Source organism: Brachionichthys hirsutus, unplaced genomic scaffold, assembly GCF_040956055.1.
Source record: "Brachionichthys hirsutus isolate HB-005 unplaced genomic scaffold, CSIRO-AGI_Bhir_v1 contig_798, whole genome shotgun sequence".
NCBI classification, from domain to species: Eukaryota; Metazoa; Chordata; class Actinopteri; order Lophiiformes; family Brachionichthyidae; genus Brachionichthys; species Brachionichthys hirsutus.
The window spans coordinates 1-21,783 of record NW_027180681.1 but is presented as its reverse complement, the minus strand read 5'-3'; the positions used below and the strand labels follow the sequence as shown (position 1 = coordinate 21,783).

At 42.2% G+C, this 21,783-nt stretch overlaps 1 protein-coding gene across 1 annotated transcript; it reads left to right on the top strand.

Annotated features, from left to right (window-relative positions):
* The first annotated feature begins 2,648 nt into the window (after positions 1 to 2,648).
* LOC137916411 (methylated-DNA--protein-cysteine methyltransferase-like) lies at positions 2,649 to 18,869 on the top strand. Its single transcript, XM_068759436.1, has 4 exons — positions 2,649 to 2,797; positions 11,474 to 11,634; positions 15,904 to 16,043; positions 18,741 to 18,869. The coding sequence occupies exons 1-4, from the start codon at positions 2,661 to 2,663 to the stop codon at positions 18,867 to 18,869; spliced, it is 567 nt and encodes a 188-aa protein (XP_068615537.1). The 5' UTR covers positions 2,649 to 2,660.
* The last annotated feature ends 2,914 nt before the right edge of the window (positions 18,870 to 21,783 follow it).

Genomic DNA, 21,783 nt, shown 5'->3' with positions numbered 1-21,783 from the left:
TGGAGGAAAGATAACGGAGATGCGCAAAATATGCATTATAATATATTTTTTTTTTGTTCCTGCTGTAAAAATATCAAGCAAATCAAATATCTAAATCACAGCCATTACTTGTCTTCGGTGTACTGGAGACCCCCTGAAGGACCCCAAGTCCCAACTTGAGACCTATTAGACAAGCCGTCTATAGCAGGGGGGGGGGAGGAACGACGACTTTTTCATCCGCCAATTACAGAGCGACGGGACACTTTTGCCTCTTGTGATTGGCCAGCTAGACCACGCGCTGTCGATAAACAGGAAGAGACTTTGTCGTTGCTTGTTTTGCAGACACTGAAGAAACGGACTTAGTACGCAGTCCCCGGCTGGTTTCACAAGAGTTCATTGTAAGCCACGAAGATTCATTGTGGCTTCAAATCACTTTTAAAAAGTCTGAAAATATGCGCAGGTCAGAAAGTATCCTTTTCATTCCATGTTAGCAAGGACCGGCTGTTCGGGGAGTAAGCGTGTGGCCAATGTATCGAGCCCTGTTGTCTTTTAGATCGTTTTAGTTTGAATTTATCGTTAAAGCTGTGCTTTTTGCACGTTTTCAGACATTGTATGCAATCAAATAGTTACAGCAAGCAGTATATCCCCTCCGGCATTGCATTTCCGAATCCAAAATGGCCCAATAAAGGCACGTTGAATTTTTTTTTTTTACACCTGTGCAGCCAGTCGCTGTGCGCTTTCTACTCAATTAATCAGGCAGGTTTGACCAGGAACTAGTCTAATGAGAAACGAGTCAAATGATTGACGAGCATGATAACGCTGCCAGTGGGTTTTAACAACACGAGCTGTTTGTTGTTTTGTTGTTTCCATCGTCAAAGCTGGGAAAACATCCAAGCGTTCAAATAGTCACTAAAACTAGTCTGCTGTACCTAAAACCGCACAAGACTAACATGATGGCGTCATTTTTAATCAGTGCAGACTATTAGCCAAGGCCGTTATTCCTGAAGTCCATTATTCTATCTGAGTCTATTACCATGCTTGCTAAATGGCAGGCAGTGTGTTCCGAGCTTATCCAAAGTGCACTGTACCATTGTTTGGCTCAGAAGTTTCGCCTTTATTGTCAGTTCAGGCAACCCCCCCCCCCCCCCCCCCCCCCCCCCCCCCCGATGAATTACAGTAAGAGCTGCAAGAGTACAAACAAGAAAGTTGAAGCAGACGCATTTGTGATCGCATACCATGACAGATGTAGTGGTGTGTGAAGAAGAGTTGGGGGGGGGGGGGGGGGGTGAAGGTCTAAATGAAATTTGACTTCCTTTTTTTGATTTGTTGTTGCTGTTTTTTTTATTTAACCTGCGTTGAATCTAAAAATTAAAGCATTCCTTCTTATATTAAATCTACAGGCTACATTGGTTATTGAATGTGAATTTGGGTTGTAATTGTTTAAATATTTCATCATCTTGTCCTTAAAGCTTAAGGTGTCCAGTGCCCCAAGAATTATGTTTTACTCTCACACGAGACAAAAGAAAGCAGTAAATCATCACAAATTTAATTTCTGAAGTGTTACAACACGTTTATAACCATAGGGCTGAATGGTTATTTAAGAAAAAAAAGGTTTTAAATCATTTTAACATTGAGGGAAATCTCCACAACCTAAAATTCATTACTTAATTGAGAGAAAACTACTGTAATTTTGATAATTAATTATTGGGTAAAGTCAAGTTGTATAAAACTCCCACCCGTGAGGATTTGCTGTTTTGATTCACGTTTTTGTTAACTTATTGTAGATCTGAGCTGTTGGTCGGGTTAAACGTTGCTAGTTGAAAGCCTCACTTTGGACTCTGAATCTTTCTAGACTGAACAATTGGTTTATTTAGAAAATATTCAGTAGAATGAAAATCAAAATCATTACCTGAAGCCTATATGTGTTACAACTGTTTTACGGACATGAATTAAAAAGAAGAGGGATCTAGTATTTGTATCCTCCCGTCAAATCAGTGTTCTAGGAAGAAAAGGTTTTCTTCGTAGAAACTCTTACAATCAGTGTGACCTTTATTTATTATAACCCCCATCTCTCAAAAACTCACATATAACATAGTCAATCATCTCTCCTTCCCTCAAAGTAAAAATAAAAAAGGAACTGCTGTCTGGTTATTGCCAGTATCCATCTCAGTCGTCAGAAAAGCTGCACGTTTTTGCTGTTGTTAAGGGCTGGAAACTAGAATCCCATCGGAGTTGCACCCTAAGGAACAAATTTAATGCTAGAAAAACATCCCGACCATCAACCAAAAATGACGGATTGAAAATAATGTCGAGCTATCTTGGGAATCCCCCCACCAGACAAGGGAACAGACTGCATTGTTTTTCTCATTTATGTGATATATAGAACAGAAAGAGGGGAAAAAATGGGCGATTTATTGGTTAGAAAGGCGTATTCTTTTCCATGCACAAAAGAAATATTGGATAGTAATGTGGGGATCAAGTCACATCATGACATTGTTTGGAGGCAAGGTGTTCAAATATGTAAGTCATCATCTGTTGGTGGCCTGCTAGAATTTCAATAGATCATTCAATGCAAATGTGTGTGTGTGTGTGTGTGTTTGTGTGTGTGAAACTGTGAAAGTTGCCACATGAATATGTCAATGAACAGAGTGTAATTTGTGCTTCCTTAGCAGGGCAACGCGATGAAGCAGCAGAGGGAGAGCCAGTGCACTCAGAAGACCATCTCATTGCTGAGCCCCCTGGGGACGATCCAAGTCAGTGGATGTGAGAATGGTGTGCACACCATCCAGATCCTAATGGATGTCGCACCTGCTGAAAGGTACTGTACAACAGCCAGATGGTGACGTGATAAACAAAGGTGTGAAATTTACAGGCGGACAGAATCCACTCGTGTGATGGAGTGCCACCATTCCTCATTGGAAGCAGGGCATTTTTGTAGATCCCACAAGAAATATCCTCGCGAAAGTTGGGCAAATATGAGCAGGCGCGAGAAATATGAGGGGCACCAGAATACAGTTGGGCTTGAAATTAGATTTCTGATGGCATGTGGTTGTGATTCTTCCTGCAGTATATTTGAAATTTCAGAAAAATAACGTGTTTATTATCCACAAGGGAGTTGATTAGAGCTGATGTCTGGAGGGTCAGCCGAGGCCACGGGGCGCATGGACCGTTCGCTTCTGTTTATTTATGTTTCCTCCACGTCGTATGCACTAGCGTGAGTGTCAACATTTCATGCCTTGCCCATCCCTCAAAATTGTAAAAATGTTGGCAGTCTCACTGAAGCGATTAAAACTGATTAAACTCGGCATTAATAAGTACTTATTCCATGTTTTTACAGGTCCACATCCTACATCTCAGATTAGTTTTGATTAGATTGGAATTAAATATCCGTGTATGGCAGATTCGCATTTGATAAACTTGAATGGTTTGGGAAATTAAACCATTTTCAAATTCACCCGGATAGGAAACTATCCTTTTGAAAATGTATGTTTAAATTCTAATTTATGGAAAACCCATTAATGACCTTGTATATTACACCTCAACATGTGTTTCCTTCCCGACTGTCTGCTAGTCCCTAAAATTCATCAAGCAGTAAAAACGTTCCACTCGTTGTTAATGAGTCGAAGTGAGAAAATTAATAATATGGAATTTTGATTATGGAAGATGTCCTGTAACCACGCGCAAGCACCTTTCGCCGTCTCCTTGTGAACAGGGTTTAATTTGTGTGTTCAGGTTCAGTAGCAATATGGAAATGAATTTAATGATTCGCATCACTGGATCATTTCTCAGTTTAATATCATTTGGTGTGTCAGTCATAAGCGAAGCTACGACCGCTTTGCTCTCTGTATGTTCTCGAAGGTGTGAGCGGGAAATCGTTAAAGAAAATGTTTCGATTTTATCATGACCTGATGAATATGATATTATTGTCACAGGACAGGGGAACCAGAGCCACCTCAGATATATGGAGTAGCACAAAGTAAACGGGCATTAAGGGAGGCGAGATAAAATGACAAAATATAGGCGTATCTTTGCAACCGGCTTTACATGTAGATCTCACAAAAGCCTGCCTGTAGCGGTAATAGTTCAATTCAGCCGTTTTCATTGATTTATTTATGACATACTAAACAAGGCTCTTGCCAGCTTTGGATGTGGTATGGCACCGGCTTACAAAGTCAGCGTGATAAATGATGTCTAAGAGCGTGTTTTGTGTACGGGAAATAGATAACTTCCATGCATAACATAAAGGAAAGACCTGCGAGTGAGGCCAGCCTTCGAAACGCTTGTTTGCGTTCTGCGTTTCAGAATTCTCTCCGGGTTGGTGTGGAACAGCTGGAGCAGCAGCAGAGACGTTCACAGCATTGATAGCTATTGATAAATGCCATTACGGCTGCATTAACTCCCCTGAAGTATTGCTTACACACCATGACCGTCAGCTCTTTGTAATAGAAACGTCTCAAGCCCCTTTTGCTTCCTAACTGATCTTAGTAACATTTCCTAAAATCAACCTCCTCTGCCTGTCTAACGACAGCCCTGAAGGCACCATCAGAGGAACAAATTCATTACATCTCAACAACCCCTGTTGGGGCCCTTTGCACCAGCCTCCCCGTTAACCAGCTTTTTCCACCCTTTGGTTTTTAGCATGGCTTTGGCGTTCACGGAACGAAAGGAAAAAATGATACACATTTTGTTTACAGGAGATTACTATTATCTGAAATATGAGGCTTCTTGCCTCCTTCACACGGAACACAGACACATAATACTGAGGAAATCATAGAGTACTTTTTTATTAGGGTGAAAAATGAAAAAGGGGCTGGACTCCTGCCCCGAGACATTTTGTGAGCATATTATTTTACAATGCTTTGATCAATTTGTCTGTCAAGCTGGCTGAGATGTGGGGGAGCAGGAAAAAAGCAATTTAGCTTGTGAGGTCCTCAATAGAAATGTACTACAGGAGGCTGTGTATGACATGTTGCATTAGAACCTGAGTAGCCTTTATTGCCTGATAATGTCGCGAGGCAATGCTGATATCAATCACGCTTTAACAGCGAGCGTGATGTGTTTTTATGAAAAGAAAAGAAAAAAAAATAATGCATGAATCTTTTCTTGGAAAATAATTGATTTAATTCAGAGCTGAGGGACTTGTACTTTTAACAACATAAAAATACAATGTTGTAGAGAAGAGACACAAAATGTGCTAGAAGCTAAAAATTGTTTGGAACACGCTCTTTGCATATGCTCCTATAGAAAATTGTAATTAATTTTACACTGATAAACATTCTGTCTCATTTGCATATAGATACAAACAATATATTTGTGCATCTGAATTCCCAGCACACTTGGGTCACATGGTCTACTCAACAACACGCACACACAAAAAAAAAAAGCCTATGTGGCTAAAACCCAAAATTATCATTAGATTTTCCAGGCCATAAATCCGCCTTTTTTTTCTCTGACACAAAGCATTATAAATCTGCGTCTGATTTTTCACAGTGCACATTGTTTTTAGTTAATGATTTTCATCTGTTTGTTGTTGCTGTGATAGCGAGGAAATGCACCATATGCTCCAGCAAAAGACAAATGATTAGCAAATGGAATTCTGGACAGCTGTCTGACTGAAAGCGTTTGGTTGATAGCATTCTGCTACCATAATTAGCTTAAGCTTTGGGTTAATTAACTTTCTACCTGGATATGCATAATAATAGCATTCTGCAGGAAGCCAAGAAGCTTTCAGTATATCAGCAGTAAAGGCTGGCTTTTTATTTTGTATTTCAGCAGCATATTTCAATTTCAAGAGGCGATTTAGCTCGGGAGCATCGTCGAATATTGTAGATTTTACTCCCCCAGCCAGATAATTCTGAAACAATAGGGGTGTATTATGTGGCAGAAATGCCATTTCTGAATGTAATTAAAGCAGATGAAAGCAATCACCAATTTTTAAATGCTTTTGTCTAGCATGAGGTCTACTTGTAAAAAAAAAAAAAAAAAAACCCATCAAGAGGAGAAAAGAGGCAAGAGAACCCCCAAGTCCTTATATAAGAGGCCTTTGAGACTGAAGTGAAGTACAACAGTAATTAGTCTTTTGTATGAATCTGCCGGCCATGGTCATGATTAGTTAAGCATATGAGAGGACTGCAGGACTGAATTGGTCTTAAGGCGGAGGGTGTTAAAGTCTATTTATCACCAGTTATCCTCACAGCTTTCCATTATCACCGACAACACTGGACGGGACCTGAGAACAGCCTAATTGTTCTGAGGTGGAGTGTTTTTATGTCAGACCCGTCACCCTAGTCACATTGGCATTCATAAGCAGCCAGACATTTCCCATCTACCTAGCCCTAATACCCAAGCTGTCACAACAGCTTTTACACACTACCAACGCTGGTGTGAAATATCTGAGGTGATGCATTTATCGTTTTTCTCACACGCGTGTAGTGTTGTGAATCAATGTCCCGGTTTCACGCTGCATAGCAGGATGGTAAATGCGTTCCCGGTTTTGGGCCCCGTTTACATGATGTCCTCGCACGCCGGGAACCATATCAGCAACTTATTCTTTTCCTCCATAATTTCTCTCTCTTTGTCTTTGTCTCTTTCTCCCTCTCTTATATTTAGTCTACCGCATAAGTTTATTCAAGTTCGATTTTTATTCTTTTTTTTTTTTTTTTTTGCTTTGCTTGATATATAGACACAACCGTGTGGTGAATAAAGTGCTTGCATTTTGGAACCAAAATGCTTTGTCATGCAAACAGATCTGCTGAGATATTGAATGAAATCACCAGTAAAGCCGAGGGAGACTTTTTAACGTAGTCCCTCTAGAACTTGCATGAATAATTCATTGTGTAATGATATTCAGATGATTTTTTTTTTGGTTCTATTTTTTTTATACCGTGGCCTTAGAATATTGTTTTGCATGTTGTGAAGTGTAGTACTCAGCTGCGTATTCATTAAGGTGCTGCTCCCACTGGCCCTGGGACCCATCTGTGTTCTATGCTTATGCCTCCATCTCCTGGGACCGCCCCAATCAGGCTGCATGTGCCATTTCCTGTGCAAACCAACACCTGTGCAACACACTACCTGTAAACTGCCCCATGCAGACGAGATGCTGACATTCACTCTGATGAAAATCTGCAAATGTTGTGGTTTTTAAAGCGGAACCTCCCGAGTGAGGACAGGAGCAAAGCGGGAGTTACCCCCGGCGGTAGAGACGGAGCTAAAAGCAGCTCCGCCTTTTTTTGTTTCTTTGTATTTGTTTGGGATTTTTTTCTTTTCCTTCCCTGCCGTCGACCAGGAAGTTTTTTTTTCTTCCAAGTAGAGGATTGTGCTTAGTTTGTTTCAGAAGTTGATTGGATTCGATATCTGCAACATGCAGAAGTGTACAGTGTGTGACATGCTAAAGCAATATGCAGAGAGATGATTCTGCTCTGACATCTTTGAGAGGAGTATGAGTCAATTATGCCCAAGTGTTGTTCTTGCTTATCTTCCTGCGGCACCAAACAAGGATTTAGTCAAGGATTTAGGGGTGATGGGGCGGCGGTGGGGATCATGGTAAGCGGTTCACAACAAAACACTCGAAACTCCTGGGAACGGGCACTGATTTAAAAATAAATTACAGAAGACGAAGCGCTAACACTCAAGGGCCCTCAGCAGTGCTGGCGTACACAGGTGAAGATTAGCCTCCTCGCTAATCAGAGGAACAAGGCAGTAATTTGCTCTGAACACAGACAGTAATTAGGACTTGGTGACAGTGGATTCCCATAATGCCTTTGAGCTTGACGTGGTCAAATTTTGACAGAGGCTATCCATGCAGGGTCACTGTCCCCCCCCCTCGTCTCCCGGCCCTCTTCAGCGGAGGCTCTAAAAGGTCCCTGCAGTTGCAGGAGATCCCTAATGTACTTTATGCCTCCCTCACTGGCTCCTCACTATTCGTATAATTGGAATCTCTTGCTGTGGCACTTGAGAATAGAGGCTAAAAACACTATTTGAAACTGCTCAGTAGTCTGTTGTAGATAAACATTGCCGCGTCGGGGTGTGGAATGGATACACTACATAATGGACTAAGAGTTAAGGCTCTGGTAATACATGCCTTCACTGACTCCTGTGGCTCGCCAGTTGGGAGAAGACCTAATTGTTGTGTGCTTTGTTGCCTGCTCCGCAGTATTTTACCACCACCTTTATGTATTGGATTGAGTGTTGCGGCTTCTTTGGCGGACATTCGCTAATAAGAGTTGCTGGATATCTAGAGAGCAGTTTATCCGGCTGAGTTGTTTTTATTTCAAAACAACAGAGCACAAAAAAAAAGGCGTGCGTCCCAGAACGGAATAGGAAGCGTTCTTTACAGCGCACCAGTTTACAAGCTCTCCGCTTTAATGGCGCAGTAGCTGGATAGGCATCTGAATGATCTTCATATGGTTGAACGAGCCGCGTCGAGCAAGTGGCTTACAATTGAATCACAGCCTTTGGCTCAGAGACTATCAGGATCTTGACATTCATATAGAGACATGCTGTATTTATTTTTTTTAGACAGTCATTTTTGGCCTTTTTCATGCTCTCCTGAGTCTTTGACGTCTCCGAGTTAAGTATCTGCAGCTATAAGGCTGAGGAAAATATTGGACCGCTCTTGGCCTTTTCTATTTCATCCTCTGACCCGCCGTGTTACCCATGATCGGTGAAGGAGAACTCTGGCAAGCTGTGTCAAAAAGTGACAGCCGATCGAGTCGGGATGAGCGCCATCACGCTTCACAGGACGGAGGCATGAGTTCTGAGTTTTTCCCCTTTTTGTGCGATATACCATTACACCCTTCGCCAGATTCCTTTCAATTAAATCCTATGGTTAACCTGCTTCATTCTTGTGTCTGCGGCTGATGGAAAAAGTCGTACTTGAAGAGTTGTGCAAGTTGAGATATGGAACAAGGAAGAAAAAGGAAATTGACAAATTTGATGTTTGGTATTCTCTTTTTGTTATTTTTGACTGTTTCTTCCAGGATAAATTAAATAACCCTCAACATTATATAAATGTTTAATTTATTCTTTGTATTAGAGTTAGAAATTGGGTAGAACTCCAAATAACTCCCACTTTACACGATGATGATTTATGGTAATTGAAAATTGATTTAGACAGGACCACAATATTAGAAATTTTCTCAAATCACAACCTTTTATCAGGGGAAATATTCCTCTTAGTGCAGCACATCCTGACTAGTTTGGAATTAGTTTCTTATTTCCTTACCTGCAATAAAATAGCAAGAACCGGAAGGACATTTAAAATTTTCTATTGCGGCCAAACGAGAGATAATAACTATTTTACAATAACCTAATTTAAATTGTTTATTCCAGCTCAAATATATTTGTTAAATGCAGTTATTGAAAGACTGTTTATTATCACCCATAATTATAATTATTGGCTTTATATTGGACACCTTGGCATTTATTACACATCTCTAATTTCTCTTTTGAAGGGCAGGGTTTGTAATGTCCCGGTCTGATCTCTCTCTAAAAAAAAAATATCACATGTCAGATGCTGCTTGATTTGCGAGTCATTGAAGCTGCTGGAAATGTTGCCGGTGCAGCAACATCTCCACTGGCCCTCATGCTCTTTAAAAAACAATTCCCTGTGGCACCCAGAGGTGACAGACTTCAGCTCGACTGATGTTTTTCCCACTTTTATTTATTTATTATGGTCTTGTTTACTGGCCATAACATGTACTGCATTGCATTAACTTTTACCACTGTCAATGTTGTATCACTCAGAACACCTTTATAGCTGGCACATCCATAACGGTGAGCTGAGGGGAGAGGAAAATTAGTCACGGTGACAAGTCTGAAGTGTGAGCTGGAGGTCAAAGGTGCCAAGCCTTAAGCAAAGGTGCTCTCGCCTTTGTCCAGTAGATTGTAAGGGCCTGCGGGTCCAACAGGAACATTTCCACACACAATATCCCCGAGCTGTCAGTGTGCAGCGGCTGGAACATCCTCTCGGAGAGAAAGAGGAGATGTGGAAGGGTAGAGGAGGTGGTGGTGGTGGGAGGAGGCGCGTCGGTGTGGAGGGGAAGAGGGAACAGTGGCCTGAAGATCCTTGCTCAGAGAAAAGAGAAGTGGGGGGATGGTGTGTGTGTTGGTGGGCAAAAGAGCTGGAGTGGGAGGATAGAGAAATAGAGAGGGTGGGGGGGGGGGGGGGGGGCTGGGGGAGGAAGGGGAGTGGAAGGATAGGAAGGAGAGACAATGACAAGTTGGGGCTGGCTGGGCACTCACCCATGCCGACAGAGATTGCCATGAGCCATGGCCATTGTTTGAGCGGGTCTCAGCTCGGGACCCGCCGGTGGGTTTCCGAGTTTTCACCACTGGGCTATAAACTGCTGTGTGGTTTATTTAGAAATGAGAGTATTTACACATTTTACTGTATTTACACCCACCGTTAAACGGCACCCAGGAGACCTTCATCACAGGGCCACAAACTAGCAGGCGGAGCATTTCCCTGAAAACTGACCTGCTCAGTCATAACACCCCAGTAAACCTCGGCTGCACGTGTCCAATATAAAATGTTGCTCCAACTGTGACCCGCAGAAGTGTAAAAACACTTTAGGGTCTCGGTGTTACGGCAGGCAGGAGAGAGACGGTCTGTGTGTTTAACAAAGTAAATGTCTATTATTAATACCATACAGGATAAGCCAATTTTGAAAAGGGGGCACTTAAATGCTGCTATTATTTATTTATAAGTTCTGTACACCAGTTAATGGAATTGGCGGCCAGCTTTAGATCCACACAGCTTGAGGTCCACTTTGCAGGAACGCACATGCTAAGAGAGGACCTTCCCAGTAGGGTCTTTAAGTGTCAAATATGGGTCAGTCTGCTCGCATTGACCTGGGGGGTGGTCAGCAACGGAGAGAAATTCAGCTGTTAAGTGATGCCAACTCAACCATCGGCAAATTCCTCCAAGCATCTACTCATGCTAAGATGCACGTCCAAGTGCATTTGGCTCTGGCCAAAAAAATCCATTTATTCTTGTCATGAACTGTAAAGTAGACCCAAGCAGAGTTGAAACTATTTGTTTAACGCTGCGCTCTTAACTTTTTTTTTTTTTTACGTTACAGCTGCGAGACTTTTGAAAACTCGTCTTTTTTTTATGCTTCCTCAAAGTCCTTTGACATAAACTGTAAGCGCTGTTCTTTATGACCCAGCAATGCTTTCTTTCATACTCCATAATGCTCCACTTCAGGAAAATATATATCCACTGCAACAGTTGTGTTTGTGTTTGCTGCATGTTTATTTTCTACAGCTTGTGTCTGTCTCTCGCAGCTCCGATATTTATCGCAGCCTGAATGCATAACTTACTCACGTTTTAAGCTGTTTCGCCACAAATTATATCATCTTGCATCTGGATCAACCGTGGCATGTTATTACATTCTTGCGACGTATTTTATCACTGTTCAGCCTAGGCGCGGGCATTATGATTGCTCCTCTGATCCCCACCTCAACTCCCCATCCTTCCTTATGTCCCTCGCAGGAGCGTCGAGGCCCCCCTGAGCTGTGTGGTCAACGATAGCCCGGCAGAAATGAGCCCCGAGTTGCAGCGCTGCGTTGAATGGCTCCAGGCGTACTTCAGTGAGCCGCGGACCACTGGGAGTCTCCCTCTCCCTGCTTTTCACCACCCGACCCTGCAAGGAGGTCTGTCGTGGATAAATATTTGCAGAGCCATGACTAGGATCAGGCTTTCACTCTTAATTGTCAGTTACATCACTTACACTCGCTGGCTCTCTGTGTTATAATGAAGTATTTTATGGCCGAGAGAGAGGGAGAAGCACGGGAAAAGCGAGCGAGTGGGTGAGCGAACGAGCGGGAACAGAACACAGAGCCGTAACTTGGTTCAGTAATCTGTGGCAGCTCTTACCACGCGTGTTAGTCTTGGCAAGCTTTTCCATGATTCTTGGCACATATTTGAAACTGATCGAATTCCACTCTTGACATTTTCAGACAGGAAGCTTTTTTTAATGACACCATGTGAATGGTGGTAAAGTTTCAATGAGCTTATTGTTGGCTCGTCCAGGCACCTCGGGCGAGTAAAATTGAAAGCACCCCGAAACGGACAATTAGCGTCACAAAAAAAAAAGCGAAACATATTGCCAGTGGTAGCTGTGGCTGCAGAATGAATGACGGAAGACGGCAAGTAATAAAAATGAGGAATTAATTTTCCTTTTTTCAGAGAAACAACTGATTCTCACAGTCTGACAGGTAATTTTGTAAACAACAAGTATTGCGCTTGTATCCATTTCATTTCTGCTCATTGCAATTTAACTTGAGATTTTTTGCAGACACACTTGTTTCGACCCAGAAGTGCACCTAAGCACATGAAAGCTCTAATATATGCATTTAACAATTGCGCCTCTCTTCCCCTGCAATCAGGCCTTAGTCGCTCTCTAATTTCATGCAGATCTGCAGTGCTTGAGTGATGGCATTTTCAATGAGCAGGTGCTCCATCGAGACCCTGTATACAGCTACGAGTCCCACGCTCCCGCAAAGGCAATGCAAAAATACATCAGGACCAATTACGATATCAACTTTCAGTGTGATTCCCTTCGCCACCAAGTGCTTGTGTACCAGCCCCAGGCTCTTTCAAATCGCATCTCATCTGAAGTCTTTGGGGTTTTAATTAAATTTCAGGATAGATGGAATTCTTCATTAGTACCTGATCTGAATAGGTGATTGTGCTGCGTTCCACCTCTCTCCCTCGCCTGTTGTTGTGGGGCTCAGTAAATACAGGTTTTAGGCTTGGATTGCTCTCAGTAGTCACAACCACAGGCCATGCCAGTATAAAAATGTTAAATGTGAGCATCAAGAGTATTTGTCTTTTGAGGGAATAAATATAAGGTTTCCTTTTGCTTGTTGATTCACAAATATTAAGGATTAGTTTTTACCTCGCCGCCGGGTGAAGATTCCAACTCGATCCAGTCGTGCAGTTTAATCAGGTCATTACGATCGGTGACGAGCAACTTTTGTTTGCGCAGTTATCTTGTGGGAGAAGCTGAACGCGACAGCTCTCTCGCTGTTCTTGTCATGTAATATTGAGTTGTGACCTTCGCTTGAAGTGTTGCCATGTTTATTTACACATTTCTGACAAAACAAGCCACTTTTCATATTAGCTGTCACGATATACCTGAGCAACAGCGGTGGCATGAAAGGAGATGCGAGGCGCGCCTTCTGACTGACTCTCATGTGCAACATCACACACGAATTTGGTCGTTGGAGGTAGAGGAGCGGCGTGTGCGTGCTCGTGGGCAGGTTATCTGTTTGTGTGTGTGTGTGTGCATTCACTGCCCCCCCCCCGCCCTCAAAAAAAACAGAGACACCATTATGAGTTCTTAAAACGATGCATATTCTTATCTCATTAATTATACATCCATATGTAACAGACGAGAGGATCTTAGTCTCGGTAAGCGGCACGGGGAATATTGGGGGAGGGGGGGGGGGGGGCAGAGCGGGGGAAGGGCGGTCTTCAAAGCCCAAATGACTGTGTTCCTGCAGGAGCCTGAACCCTCCCCCTGTGCACAGCGCAGGGCGAGATGAGACACTCACCAGGACTCGCCCCTGTGATGTGGAGAGGAATTAGGGAAATGAACGTTTTTAGAATATCGAATAATCAGAGAATCATCAGCACCCCGTCAGCCTTCAAAAGTATGGCTCCGTCAAGACTCAGGAGACACTTTGACTGGGAGTCAAAGTCTTGCCTCCCATTAGACACAAAGGATAATGAGGTGGCTGCATTTCCACTATTGTCTTTTTATTGTCACAGGCGACTGTCAGCTGAAAGTCATTTCTCCAAATCTATCACAGCTCTGGCTGATGGAATTTAGTTCATTGTTTTTTGTTTTTTTTTGTTAGTTGTGTTTTTTCTGCTTGCAAATTGCTCTCATATAAACCATTATGAGCAAATCAATCATAAATGTCAATAGCTTCATAATCCCCAGGTCTGTTCGATTTTACTTGAGGTCAGTCGGTCTCTACCTCTGCAGCGGCCCTGCCGCCTGGCCTCACAGTGGTAATGACCTGTGACATAATTATGGGATGTCTGTAAACATGTAAGTGGTTCCCCTCAAGTTTTATTTAAACAATTGACATCGCTGCACCCCGGTAAAGAGGTTCCTGACCCCAGACACACCATATTAGGCTCTTTATGAAGTATGGGACTCAGGGACTGCTCTCCAAATCATTGGTGGTCACCTTGAGTGACCCGCATGAAGTCTCTGTCACCAACGCTGATGAGGGCAAAGTTCTTTAACCTCTGCAGCAGTAGATAGCAGCACTAGACTCTGTTTTTTCTTCTTCCAGCAGAAAACACTGCCCATGATTTATAAAAGGTGTAAACAGCATTGTAGCTTGTTGCCCGACCTCCTCGCAGGAGAAAACACTTCAACAGCTAGCAAGACGCTGACTTTGGTTGCTTGTCATTAACTTTTGCATCAACAAGGATTTGTCCGAGCCACAGTCTGCCGTGAGTTGTAATCGCCTGTCGGTGACAGAGTGATATCAAAATGTTCCAATCACCACATGTGGCCAAATCCAAGCTTTATGAGGCAGATAATGCATAAAAGAAATTTCAGGGGTGTCTCTTATCTCCTCATAACATTAAGTCTGTCTGCGTAACAGCCCGTCATCTCCTTGACAGCATGATTATTACCTGAAAAATTATTAAACAGTACCTACGGGCCCTGTTCAAGACAAAGAACTCACATGGGTGCGCATCAATCAAATATATCCCCTTTAGGTTTTACACTTATTCCCCCCAGTTTAGGCAAATTGCCTTATTCGCATGGCTTTGTGTAGCGGAGAGTGACTATAAGGTAGCGAGGGAGCCTGGGGAGCATAGGATGTTCACTCTGTAGAAGAGAGACAGGGGTGTGACATGTTTTCACACAATGCCAATTTAGAAGGGTTTCTCATAGATCACTTGTCATGTGCTCTCTTAGACCAAATAAATGAGAGAGAATGGGAGATCACTAATTGAATTTTCATGACCGAGTACATGTATGTACTAGAAGAGTGTCACCCCCTCATGATAACAAGACTATTGTTCCCAATCTTGTTCTCTCGGCAAAAAAAAAAGAAAAGAAAAGTGTATTTCTGCGCGCTACACAAGCTCAGCAAGTCGCCGTCTGAAGGTTTCGGGATGCTTCAAACACTTTTCCCGCCCTTTTCTTGGGGAATCGGGGGCTAGACAAACACGTCTCTCAGTGGCCGCGTGGTAATCCAGAAAAAAAAAAAGATAATGCTACTGCTAAAGTGCTAATGGAATCAAAGCCGTTAATGTGGTCGGTTAAGCTGCGGATGATTTGAAGAATTCTGCCATTTAAGTGAAGATGATATAATGAATCTACTCTGAATAGAAAGCAATTAAAAGGACAAATTGGTCTGATTAACCTCAAAGTCATCCCACTGCCACAAATGGTACGCAACATTCAAATTATTATTATTAAAAATCTGGAGCAGATTTGCAGTCTTTTTGGCCTCTCTTAATCCTTTTAAATGAAGGAGCAAACTTTTTTAATTTTAGCTGTGACCTTTCAAAGTATAACCTAGTTTTTTTTCCCCGTAGAAATAATTTCCTCACATCTGCTCCTGTAGCATGTGGATACTAGTTCTGAGGTCAAACTGAGGGACTTTGATGCAGTCGGTTGTTTAATGAGTCTAATAAAGGAGTCACGCAGAGCCCGTTTGAGAGAGGAGTTGGACATCAAGCATGCGGTGAGAAGGGAACAACTATTCATGTCAGAATGTTGATTTATATTCAAATCAGCTATTTATTTCAAAGGTGCAAAAAGCTACATGGTGCTAAACTGTTGTCTTGTTGTCAGCCGCCTGGGTTCGAGTGATTTTTAACGAAGGACTCTCTCTTCTTCTGTTCTCTCCTCTTCCTCTCCGTCCTCTCATTCTGTGACGAAGATGCGTTCACTGGCCGCGTGTTGCAGGTGCTTCTGAGGGACGTGAAGCTCGGCGAGACGGTCTCGTACAAGCGTCTCGCCGAGATGGCGGGAAACCCCAGAGCAGTGCGGGCGGTGGGCGGAGCAATGAGGAGGAACCCGGTGAGTGTGGCTAAGACTGACTGACAGACGTTTCTCGTGCTGACTTTATTCATCAGATAAGGAAAGTAATTGATTTAATTAGGCTTTAATAACGGCTAAGTAGGAACCTGCATGTTGTGTGTAAACAGCAACACCGCCTGTAATCAGCGGTTAATTATTGATTAACTTGGGGGAGCAAATAAAGATTTGATAAGAAGTACTTTTATTATCGTTTTAGTATTTTAGCAACAATACTGTTAGATTACAGAGAAAATTAATCTTCGACTATTTTAATAGTCAAGCTAAAAATAATAATAATCTCCAGGTTAATGGATTATTAAAACAATTGTCTAAATTTAACTGCATGCTCTCAAATGTAATTAGAATTTTGAGAAAGAAGAACTGGTCTAGATACATTTTTGTTTAGAACAGTGTATCGTGCCGTAACTGTATTTAAACCTTCAGAAACACTTTCCATTAATGTGTGATATACAAATATAAATCAGTAAATAATAAACCACTAAATCATATAAAGCGGTTATAAAACAAAGTGTATGGTCACCTGTTTGCATTCTAATTGAATTACATGTATTTGCATATGAACACAATTATTTTCATCCGTTCCCTTTCCTTTTCCCGAAGAGGCACCGTTGACAGTTTTCTAATAAATTAATATTCTTAAAATAATCTCAAACCCTAATTGTATTGGATTAAGGTATCTACCTCTGTGAACGTCTTCCGACAGCGCAGTTTTCGGCTCATACCTTTTGTTCCTGTTCTCTCAGGTAAACGTTTGCTACAAATCTAAGATACTTTGCTGAGACCTGGCCTGCATCACTGCTCATGAATCACCGTGTACAAAATGGAGGGCTAGAGGGCAAGTGGTGTGTCTAATTTTGATCAAACCCTTTGATCAAAGCCCATTTAGCTCTGCCCATGTAGTGCTGTGGGCACCACCGGTGTGCTCTGTGAAGCAGGGAAGACTTCATGTACAGAAATGCAGCCAGTGAGATGCTCAGCCTCGTATGGGCTGGGAGAGCTGATCTAAATACTGCACTTATTCTTCCCCTTCTGCTTTTGTAATTGAAGTAGGAAGGAAAGTACTTCTGAGTAAAAAAAAAAAAAAAAAGCCATTTTAAATATACAATGAATGCAAGTAAAAAACATGTGCGTGTTTTACCGCACACTAGCTTCTTCCATATACTTTATATGTTACATTAGCCAATGGCATTGCTTCTGGAGGGCTGTATAATACCTCTCAGTCTCATGTTTTACACACATTTCTCTCCTTTCGTCAGGGAGGCTGGGAGCCTGAGCCCTCAGCTCCTGATACAGATCCAGAGTCAGATTGTCAGTGTCAATTACTTGTCAGTAGTGCTTCTCCACTCGGGCTTCAGCTGTGAAAAGCTCAGTGTGCTCAATCGATCCTTGCCTCTCTGTGGCACTTCTTCTTCACCAGGATTTGAGTATTGATAAGCCTGGTGTAGTGCTCTTTCCCCCCCCCAAGTGAGGAGGCAGATCCAAAGGCCTTGAGGGTACCCTGCACAACCTCCAAACCCGGGGAACAGTATTGATCAGAATATTCGAGCAGTATTTCTCTGTCTGCAAGGTTAATCTGGGGCTCGGAAAGTTTTATTGCTGTTGATATGGGAGCGGGTTTAATGATGGAGCTGAACTAAAACACACTGCACGTCCAACTTTTATATAAAAGGCTGCTGGTGCAACCATCAAGTCCGGAGAACTTGTCAGAATACAGCTACGATGCTGCAGCAGTTGTGTTGTTATTCTATTTAGTGTGGCAAATACAAATTGAGGGCAACATTTAGAGTATTTTAAAGGAAATAATTGCTGTGATTCACTTCAACTATTGCCACTCTTCTTGTTCGGAATTCACAATGATCGAAGTGTTTTAGGCATTCTTGTTTAATCTTTCTCCAGCCATTTAGTTTACAAAGAACTCGGGACCCCCCCTGGCAGTCGTCTGAAACAAGAGTAAACGCTCCACCGACTTCCTCTTTTTAATGATCACAGGGTTATCAGATCTTAATGTTGACACCCTCTCGATTGAATATTCATCCTGCTGGTGTTTTTGCCCATTAATTTTTGATTGCTTCTTTGCCTTGCACTATTAAAGAGTAAAAAAACATTTATACCCAAAGACTGAGCCATCACCCTGGATGTGGATTTGTGCAGGATCAAACCAGACACTTCTGGTGTTGCACAATGTTTTCATGCAGTGCATGAACATAAAAAAGACAAAAACACACGAAGTGCAGATTCATATTTTCTGCATGTTGCTTACTTTTGAGTCACACCGTTTCTTTGGTAAACCAGAGGTCCTTTAATAAATAATACATATCTATTATCAACGCCTCCAACTGTTGTGCTGCTGTGACGGTAAATGTCAACCTGAGAATAAAAAGGCAGTTTAATTTTTCTTTTATTTAACCTCCAGTCTGTATTGTGTCAAATATTAGTTCTTTTTTTGCAAACACATGACAGTTGTGCAGTAACATTATATTTAACTTAGCTGAAAATGTCCCTGTGCAACGTCTGCACTGAATTAATAATTGCAAAAATAGCATTTATAGAAAACACAGAGGAGAATATTTTGAAAGTGTCTCTGTGCAGAATCTTTTTTTTTTTTGCATATTTGCAAGACTTGCAGACATTTATTTCTTCCGAGCTGAGTCTTCTCTCTCCCTCCGACTGCGCCAGGTTCCTCTCCTCATCCCCTGTCACAGAGTCATTTCCAGCAGTGGGCAGAGTGGGCCGTACATGAGCGGCAAGGGTGACCACCTCAAACAATGGCTGCTCACCCATGAGAGCAAGGGACTGGAAGGCTAAAGCATGACAGAGGCTGACTGTCCTTCATTCAATATATACACACACACACACACACACACACACACACACACACACACACAACTCCAGTGTTAGTTTCTGTTCAAAATAGGGCCACAAAGTTTAGAGTGTTTGGCATACACTGGAACAACTGGATGTACTTGTGGATACTCAAACTCTTTTTTTTTTTACATCTAAGAATAGAGATTCTGCATAGTTAATGTGATACAGAGTTGTTGCAGAATTAGAATGTACAAAAATAACTTAAACAGAGAACAGTAGGAATTACAAACATATGCTCCCGTGGGTCTCCGTTGTGTTTGCCAGCTAGTGCTGGAATGCTTTTTCTAAAGAATCATTATTCCCTTAAAAATATGTCTCTCGCATTGTTGTTGTTGTTGTTATTTTTTTTTTCGAAGCAGAATTAGTCTTTGTACCTCTCGTTGGTTTTTTAATTTCCTGCCAAGTGAATGCTTTGTTCAACATCCAGTGATAAAGGCTCTGAATTTTACTGCTACAAAGCTTTGTAGTGAAGCATTTGTTTTGTCTTCATTTAGATCTCATTGTTTGCACTCGCCTTATAATCCACCTAGAGTGGAGATGTCTTATGCATTATATACCGTACGTTTGTTACATTAGACATGCGTAAAAAAAAAAACGTCTCAAAATGACAAATGTTTCCTTTTCATCAGTTTAATTGTCTTAATTTTAAAATTGTATTCATGTAGAATTTGCTCACTTGCTCTCATTATTAATTATGCTGTATGTCTTCTCTCGTCGCTCCGGCTCGCTGCATGTCAGAGCTTCTGCTTTATATTTCTGAGTAGCGTTTTCCATTAGAGGGCAGTACAGAACGGGAAACAGAAGTCAACATTTCAACCTTGAATTTATCCTGCACATTTAATCCGTGACTTAAATGTTTATATGTCATTTTATTTTCATTGCAATCTTCTTTAATCACTTTAGGATAAATTATTCTTTCTATGCGGAGAGAGCAGCAGTTGTATAACGTGCAGTTCAGAGTTAATTAAATAAAGTTTACACTATCTTGCTCATTTCTTCACAGTGATTTATTTTAACTTTGACAGTTCAGTCCTTTTCTTGCTAAATTCTCCTTCCAGGCCGACCCTTTCTTGGACACTTACCCCTCTCCCAGGTACCTTATTAATCCACGGCACAAAAATAACCTCGACTCTGACCTTTTTCGGAACCAATTCAAGTGGCCCTCGCTGAATACATTTGAACTTTGAAGCTTTTTTGAATTTCTTATTCCATCAGCTCCATGCAGCTGTCTCACCATGCTGCTGGACTCACTTACTCCGCCGTTAGAGCACCATCGTGGCATAGATGTTGAGGCAGCAGACAGGCAGATGAAGAATGAGACTCAGTCTTTGGTTTCACAGAGGGCTAATGATGCCTGTGGTGACTACAGGCTACAGTCAGCCCCCTAACGAAGGGAGCTGTGACACAGCCACAAGGGGTCCCATTTAAGATAGGCGTACTCTGAAGTGCACTGTAAGCACCCTCCTTTTTTTATTTTTTGCTTGTGGCTAAGTAAATTCTGAGGAATGCTACAAATTTTCATTCCAGAGATCCCCATGTCTCTCGGTATCAAAAAACAAATCCAGCATCAGAGCTTCAGACATACTGCAGTAATTACTATGTAATACCATGTAATTACTGCAGTACCCAAGAAGTGTAAAATAGTTCACACCTCTTATTCTCCCCAGTTTTATATTTGCACGGCAATGCAGTATTTATGGTATTATCAGCAGCTATATTATTATATCAGTGTTATTTTGTGTCTGGCTTCACTGTGTGCCTCTTCCGTATCACGCTGGCTCTGAGATTTAAAAAAAGGGAATTAGATTAAAAGAGGCTGAGACGATCTCATCATCCGCACTGTTAATCTCTGTGAAACCTTTAATTTTGGCCTAATATCTGCCTTCATTTTAGAGAGAGAGAGAGAGAGACTACATGAGCGCTCCATACTCATGCGTGTGCGTACGTCTGTGTGTGTGTGTGTGTGTGTGTGTGTGACAGAGAGAGAGCATGTGGCCATGCAAGTCGGTGTGCGCACATGTGTATGTCCATATGTGTGTGGGTGAAGTGGATGATATTGAGTCTGACTTCATAAATCACCCAGACACTGATAAACTCCCCATGCACCCACACACCGCTAATGGGCAACCCTTAAGGAGTGTGAGTGTCTCGTGCGGCGTTTGATTCAACATTTATTAACCCCCTCACACACACACTCCCTCTCTCCCGTACGACACACACTCATTTGAGCCCCCCCCCCCGAAAGAGCGAGGATATGGTTGGTGGCGTTCCCGCCGTTACTGTTGGGCTTTGACCTGGCCGAGCCGTATTAATCATGGCCGGTAGTAGTAAGATTCATTTTAGCGTACACAGCCGCAACAACAGCCTCTGCATTTGATAACATTAGTTCCCTTCTCATAACTTATATCCTGTCTCCAACTCCCCACTTCCCATCTCATATCCTGCCACCCGTCCTCATTATAGAACAATTTTCTGCCCCCACATCAAATACAAACACACTCTGTTCTTCCATCTCTTGCTCCTCATACATGTCAGCTCATAATTCTAATGTTATCACAACCTGCAACCCCCCCTTGGCACAATTCGTATAGGCTCAGCGGTGGGGTCCCTGCAGAAGTTAATCCTTCAGCCACATCAGTGACTCATAAATAGCTGTTTTTATCCTTCCTAAGAAGTTTGTGCACATAAAGAAATTAAGAGTTGAAACTTTTTCGCAAACTCGGCTGTGAGTCAAGCACTGCCGCTGCGAAGCCAGAGGAGTCTCCAGCATGCAGATAGGCATTGTCCAATAGTCATTCAGACAGATAGACGCAGGGCTAGATAGCTGGATAGACAGACATTAGACTCGGGCTCG